This window comes from Petaurus breviceps, unplaced genomic scaffold (assembly GCF_028583685.1).
Source record: "Petaurus breviceps papuanus isolate PSGF00001 unplaced genomic scaffold, PetGlider_PUasm1.0 673, whole genome shotgun sequence".
In the NCBI taxonomy this organism is placed as follows: Eukaryota; Metazoa; Chordata; class Mammalia; order Diprotodontia; family Petauridae; genus Petaurus; species Petaurus breviceps.
In genome coordinates, this window is record NW_027186448.1 from 1433800 (window position 1) to 1440577 (window position 6778).

Consider the following 6778-nt stretch of genomic DNA (forward strand, 5'->3'; position numbering starts at 1 on the left):
GGGGGGGGGGCGGTGAGAGAGATGGCGTGGTCAAACATGATACCTACCAAGCCTGGGTGACTGGAAGTATAGTGGTGCCCCTCAACAAAAATAAGGAAATTAGGCAGAAGGGAGGGTTTTGTTGTTATTATTGTTAAATCCTTCAGTTGTGTTCAACTCTTAGGGACCCCAGTGGGTCATAGCATGCTATGCCCTTCTGTCTCACCTCTCTCACTACCTCTTGAAGCCTGTCCAAATTTATGCTCATTATTTCCATGCCACTATCCATCCATCTCATCCTTCTCTGTCTACTTTTCCTTTTGCCTTCAATCTTTTCTGGCATCAAGGGTTTTCCAATGAGTCCTGTCTTCACATGATATGGTCAAAATATTTAATCTTCAGCTTTAGTATTTGACCTTCCAGTGAATAGCTTGAGTTAATTTAAGTATTGACTTACTTGCTGCCAAAGAGACTCTCAAAAGTCTTCTCCAGCAACATAATTTGAAAGTGTGATTCTGTGGGGCTCAGCTTTCCTTATAGTCTGACTCTCATAGCCATATACTGCTACTGGAAAAACCATACCTTTCACTATATGTACCTTTGTCAGCAAGGTGATGTCTCTGTTTTAAGGGAGGGTTGGGAGGGAGAAATAATGAGTTCAGTTTTGAATATGATTTGAATATGAACATCTAGTTCAAGATGTTCAATAGGCATTTGGAGTTGTTAGACAGGAGGTCAGCAGAGAAGTAGATTTGAGAATCATCAGTTTATAATTGAATCCATAGAAGCTGATGTGATAACTAAATGGAATGTATAGAGGGAGAAGAAAAGGAGACCAGAGAGAGCCTTGTATAACACCCACAGCTTGTAGTCATGACCTGAATGCAGATTCTGCAAAGGAGACTGAGAAGGAATGATAAGAAGAGACCTGGGAGAGAGTGTCATGAAACCTAGAGAGGAGAAAGTATCAAGGAAAAGAGGACAATTGAAGTGTCAAAGGCTATATAGAGAAGTCAAGAAGGATGAAGATTGAGAAAAGGCCATTAGATTTGGAAAATAAGCGATTCTTGGTAACTTTAGAGGGTGCAGTTTCAGTTGAATGATAAGGTCAAAAGTCAGACTGACAAGAGTTGAGAATGAAAGGAGAGGAAACGGAGGCATCTATCTTAGATGGCCTTTTAAAGGAGTTTAGCTATAGAAAGGAGAAGAAATGTGGTTGTTGTTCAGTCATCCAACTCTTTGTGAACCCAATGAGGTTAAGTGACTTGCCTAGATAAACACAGAGAGTAAGTGTCTGAGATCAGATTTTAATTCAGGTCTTCTTGACTCCAGGCCCAGTGTTTTATACATTGAGCCATCTAGCTGCATCCACTCAGGGAGAGAGTGGGAGAGGTTGGAGTGGGAGAAAGAAGGAAAGGAAAGGAAAAGGAAAGGATGGTAAGGAAGGAGGAAAGGAGGGAAAGGAAGGAAAGAAAATGGAAGGGAAGAGGAGAGAAAAGAAGGGAAGGGAAGGGAAGGGAAGAGAAGGAAAAGGAAGAGAAGGGAAGGAAAGGGAAGAGAAGGGAAGGCAATGTGTAGAGAAAACTTAGGCTGAGTAAGAAGAAAACTATGAAGAGAATTGTGTGAATAAATTAACTCTGTGAGCCTACACTTCCCCTCCCTTTCTCCTCCCAATGACCCAACCATTCATTAGATACAGCACCAGCCAAACCAGTTTCTAGGCTGTTTCCCGGTCTGGGAACTTTGATATAGAGCCACCATATGTAACTCATCTAAATCCTACTAACTCTGCTACTAGGGCTGGATTCCTTTTCTGAGTAGTACCCCTGGTTAAGATGTACAAGTTTCCACCTTTGGTTTCCCCCTGCTTTAGAGATCCTGGAAAAAAGGCCTGGTTGGGTCTCACTAAAATTGTAACTGCCAATAAAGAGATGTTTATTGAGGCTTATAAATTGGCCTCTTAAAAAAATAATCTTCACCCAAATTGGTGTTTACTTACAACGTAGGTAAGCCAGGAGCTGAACCCTCCCTATAATAAAGGATGTATAATAAACAGGATGCAAATTTTAACTGCTTTGATGAGGAGAGGAAGAGTCTATGCTTCAAATCTATTTCCTGAATATGCCTGATGTGGTTTCCTTTTTAGGAACCCTACTGGGGCAGGCCTAACTCATGTCAGTCCTGTGATTCGGGCTCAAGATTAGACTGCAAGGAGGCTCTGATGGGCCATCAAATATAACAAAAACAATTGGTGACAGAGGATTAAAAGGCTATCAATTCAGATAAAGCAGCTACATGCCTATGCCTCTACATTCACCACAGAAACTGGTCATGCCATGTGGAAATTTTGCTAAACCCTCCAACAACCAATTCCCCAAAACTTTAGGGTAGCAAGGAAACCAAACCTGAAAACAACTTCCCCAACCCCTTAAAAGGGAAACCAAACCATCCTACATTAAGCAGATCCCATCTCTTGCTGATGAGGTCCCAGATTTTTTTTCCTAGGGTTTCTTCCACCACTGAAATAGTTTTAATGCAATCTTATCATAATCTTGATCTTGCCATTACCCACAAATGCACCACTTCTGTGTTTATAAACCACGAAATTCCCATATCTGATTGCATTCTATTACATTATTCACCTCCTGAGCTGCTGAGAAATCTTGGATCAGGGAAGTACTCTCCCACCAAGGGGTAGAAACTCATTGCCAGACATTTAGGGGAAGGAGAGGTGAATCAGGATCTTTTTAGGACTATTATGTGGAGGGTATAATTACAGTTAGATAGTAGAAAAATGTGAGGGGTCAAGGCCCTTTTAAACGCTATGTATGCTTGTAATACTAAGCATGTATGCTTAGCCAGAGAGTTCTCTTTGGTTAAATCAAAGGGTTTTCTATCCCACCAAGGGCAGTGCCTATGTATATGATCCTTTTCTTTAACTCTCAGATGTTCCATGACCAGTTCAGCTCAATAGGTCAGCCATTGCCCAGAACAAGACAAGAAAAGGTCTTTCTCAGCCAGTTTCTTCATTCACATGTAGCCCTACCCCTAGGTGGTCTTGGCAGCTCTTTCACAGAGTTGTTGCGAGTTTCATATAAGAGAAAAGATGTAAATTGCTTTACATATCTCAGAATGCTGTATAAAATATGGCTATTATTAATTATAAGAATTTTGTGGGAGAAGGGTTAACATGGTTAAGATTAGTCTTCTCTGAGGGACCCCTAAGAGAAGGGAGAAGTGGAGGGAATGAAGGAAGTGGGGCAGACATGGGAGGTATGGCTTTGAATGGTGAACAAGGAGCTGGTCTCCCAACATGTACCTCGATTTCCAGAGCCTGTACCACTCCCCCCCGCTCAAGGGACTTCTAAGAGTGGACTTCTTGGGTGAGATCATTCTCTCCCTGGTTAATCTAAAGTTTCATCTCATTCCAGGTTCACAGAGTCCTCTTTTCTCTTGTGTATTCTATTACCTAAACTAATCAGGGTGCGGTTAGGTGGTATAGTGGAGATAGGAAGACCTGAGTTCAAATCCGACCTCAGACACGTATCAGTTATATGATCCTTGGCAAATCATTAAACCTTATAGTTCCTCATCTATAAAAGAAGGAAATGGCAAACTACTCTAGTATCTTTGCCAAGAAAACTCTAAACAGGCTCTTGAAGAGTTGACATGATTGAACAAGTTAATCAGAATGACTTCTCTGATTAGTTTTACTGCTTGCTTTGATAAATATGTTTGCTTATCCTCTATGATTGTCTTTTATATAAGTTAGGTGGTATAGATAGAGCACTACAGCTTGAAATCAGGAAGACACAAGCTCAAATCTTGCCTCAGGCTGTGTGACCCTGGACAAGTCACTTACCTTCTATTAGCATCAGTTTTTTCATCTGTAAGATGGGGATAATAATAGTACCTATTTCACAGGGTTGTTGTGAGGTTTAAACGAGAGGATAAATGTAAATTGCTTTACAAATCTTATAATGCTATATAAATGTTAGCTAATATTATTAATCATAAGAGCTTTGTGGCAGGGAAGTTAACATGGCTAAGATTAAGCCAATTGTAACCTTCCAGGTCAGGGATGTAATTTACTTCTCTTCCCCTGCTCTTCAACAATTAGAGAATGTGACTTTTATCATCAATTCCCCCAAAGAATTATACCTCTATATTATAAATAGCTGGCGATATAAATAGATATAATTTCAAGCCCAATACTCTTTTTGAAGATAGGAGAGAAGGAGTGATAGCCCAGCTGAGGCTATCCTCCTGTTTCCCACAAAGATGAAACTCCAGTCTCCCTGAAATATGGAGTGAGACATTCTAGACTTATCTAGATGTCCATACTAACTAAGCATGGACTGCCCCATCCTTTGTAATACAGTACACAAATGTTCTGTGTAAAGTGGGAAAAAAAACTTACCAGATTGTTGTGAGAATCAAACAAGCTATTATTTATAAATCACTTTATAAACTTTAAAGTATTATATACATGGTAATAATAATAATTATTATTTATTTATTAGCTTCTAGTCAGCAGAGCATGGTGCTGAGACCTCAGTTCTTGGATCTACCACAGACAGTGTTAAATTTCTTGGATCAGCTCCTTCATTTTTCAGAATTTGACCAGCTGTATATATTTTCTTCAGCCCCTTATCTTGTATAATAACAGCTTCAACCATCTCTAGGAAGTATGGAATGATTATCTGGGTAGATCTGGGGAAAGCATCTCTGGGTCCTCTAACCCTGACCCATTCCCCTCTAGCTGAAGCCTTTTTTTTTTTTTTTTTGGCAAGACAGCACTTCCTTTGCGTCAGTGAGTCTTTTCTGTGGCCTCATGCCAGATCAGTGAGCAATCGAACCTTCCCTGAAGGGAAAGAAGGGCTCAGGATCCTACAAGAAGAGGGAAGAAGTAGGCTCAACATTCTCTGCTTTCCCCTGGGCTCTGTTGCCTGAAAAGGAAAGGAAGGAAAGAAATCCCTCCTTTATTGGAGGAAGGAGTGGTTCTGGCTTACTGAGATGTCTCTGTAAGTGCCGTTCCTTCTTTGGGGCCTCATGGTACAATGGAAGGTTATCAGAGCCCCAAGTACTGGGGCTGTCTGTGAATTAGGTATCCTCTGTTCCTTGGTCATTTAGGTAGGAATCCTTTCTCTTTATGAGCATTGCTCTGAAATGGTATTTGAGGGAAAAGGGATGCTATTAACTGACTTTGGTTCAAGTCCATACTTCCCAGTAGGCAGATGGAGTTACTATTCCCTCTGACATACTGCCCTTTCAGGATCAATCCTTCAAATCCCAGTTCCAGCCTCCAGAATCTCCATCTCCAAACTGGACTTTGAGCCTGAGTAACAAGAAGATGCACTTTGTCTTGCCCCTAACTTCCCTTGCCCTGACTCCCTCCTGGGCTGGCTGGTAGGGGAAAAAAAAAAACACCACTTTTCCCAATCCTGTAGCAGAATTATACTAAGACTCCCCCCATCCTCGCCTAGGTCATTTAACCCTGCCTGAGAACTCCAAGTGGCTTGGTTAGATGGAATCAGCATTGTGTTTAGGTTCAGGGTCTTTCCAGACTTCTGTCCTTTCCCTTTGAAGACTGAAAATGTCCATGATCATGTGAGGTTGAGCTCCCTGTGTTCCTGTCTGGCTCAGAAGCTTCTCAGCTTATAGGGCTGTTCTTTAATGGGACATTGCACAGATGCATCCCCAGACACAATCATGCCTCCTTCCTCACCAGTAGGACCCAGGGCAGGATAGTGGCTACCACAGCCACTATTGTAATGAGAGTTATCAGCACCATCACTCGAGAACGGCAGCAGCGTGAGCAGAGAGAGCTTCGTGCTGGGGATGCTTCTGAGAGGTCAGCTAGACTCTGCCTCGGCAGGACACTGTCCTCCTCCCCTAGCGGCATCCCATGTCGACTGATGATAAAGATCTGGGGCTCTCGGACTAGGCTGGGCAGCAGGTCCCTGGGAAATGAAGGGCTTTGGGAGAGTACCCTTGTCTGGCCCTGAGAAGGAACCCAGAGAGGATGGGGAATGGTTAGAGGGTTTGTGTGTCCCAAGGCATCCAGAGAGGGCAGGTTATCCAGGCCCACAGGGACTGCCAAGGTCTGGGGACTCTTCTCTGATGACGACAAAGAGGGCCAGCGGGAACTCTTTTTACTGAGGAAGGTGACATAGCGGCAGACAGGACAGATGATGGTCCTTTGGATCTGCCCATCCACTTTGCATGAAAGCAGGTACTTAACAAGGCAGTCATGGCAGAAGACATGGCCACAGCTCAGTGTCCGGCTGGCTCCCTCTAGGTCCCGAAACTTCTCATAGCACACAGGACACTCACTGCCCACACTGTCCTTGCTCTCTCCTTCTGACATGGCAGCTCCAGCAATATACAAGCTTCTGCTATGGGAGAGAAGGACAGAAAGTATCAACTGTATTCTTCTTATCTTATTCCCCCCTACCAAAGCAATGTAAAGAAAATAAAAAGGAAGGACACTGATCTTATAGTCAGATGACCTAGGTTTGAAACCCACTCAGCTTACTGTGTGACCTTGGGCAAGGTCTCTTCACCTTTTAGGATGCCAGTATCATCATCTGTAAAATGGAGGAAAGGGTCTTGGATTAGAAGAGGTACTGTCTAATTCTAAAACTACACGATCCTCTTCCTCTCTTTTTCCTCTTCTTGCCCTTCCCATATAGTCTATGACACAAGATCCCCCAGGCCCTCAGGGCTCTCACAGTCTTTATATATATCTTTATCTATCTATCTATCTATCTATCTATCTATCTATCTATCTATCTAT

General features: G+C 42.6%; 1 protein-coding gene across 15 annotated transcripts in view; it reads right to left on the bottom strand.

Moving 5' to 3' along the window:
- Positions 1-4403: 4403 nt before the first annotated feature.
- The window catches only part of RNF222 (ring finger protein 222), a 13418-nt gene continuing 11043 nt past the window's right edge, over positions 4404-6778 (bottom strand). For 2 of the 15 annotated variants that reach the window (XM_069104146.1, XM_069104156.1), the window contains exons 2-3: positions 6518-6569; positions 4404-6374 (exon numbers count right to left, since the gene is read on the bottom strand). In XM_069104146.1, coding sequence (XP_068960247.1) covers positions 5690-6374; positions 6518-6569 — 737 coding nt within the window. In that variant the 3' untranslated portion in view covers positions 4404-5689. Of the gene's footprint in view, positions 6378-6508; positions 6570-6778 lie in introns of those variants that run through there. The other 13 variants (XM_069104145.1, XM_069104152.1, XM_069104150.1 and 10 more) reach the window with 9 other exon arrangements.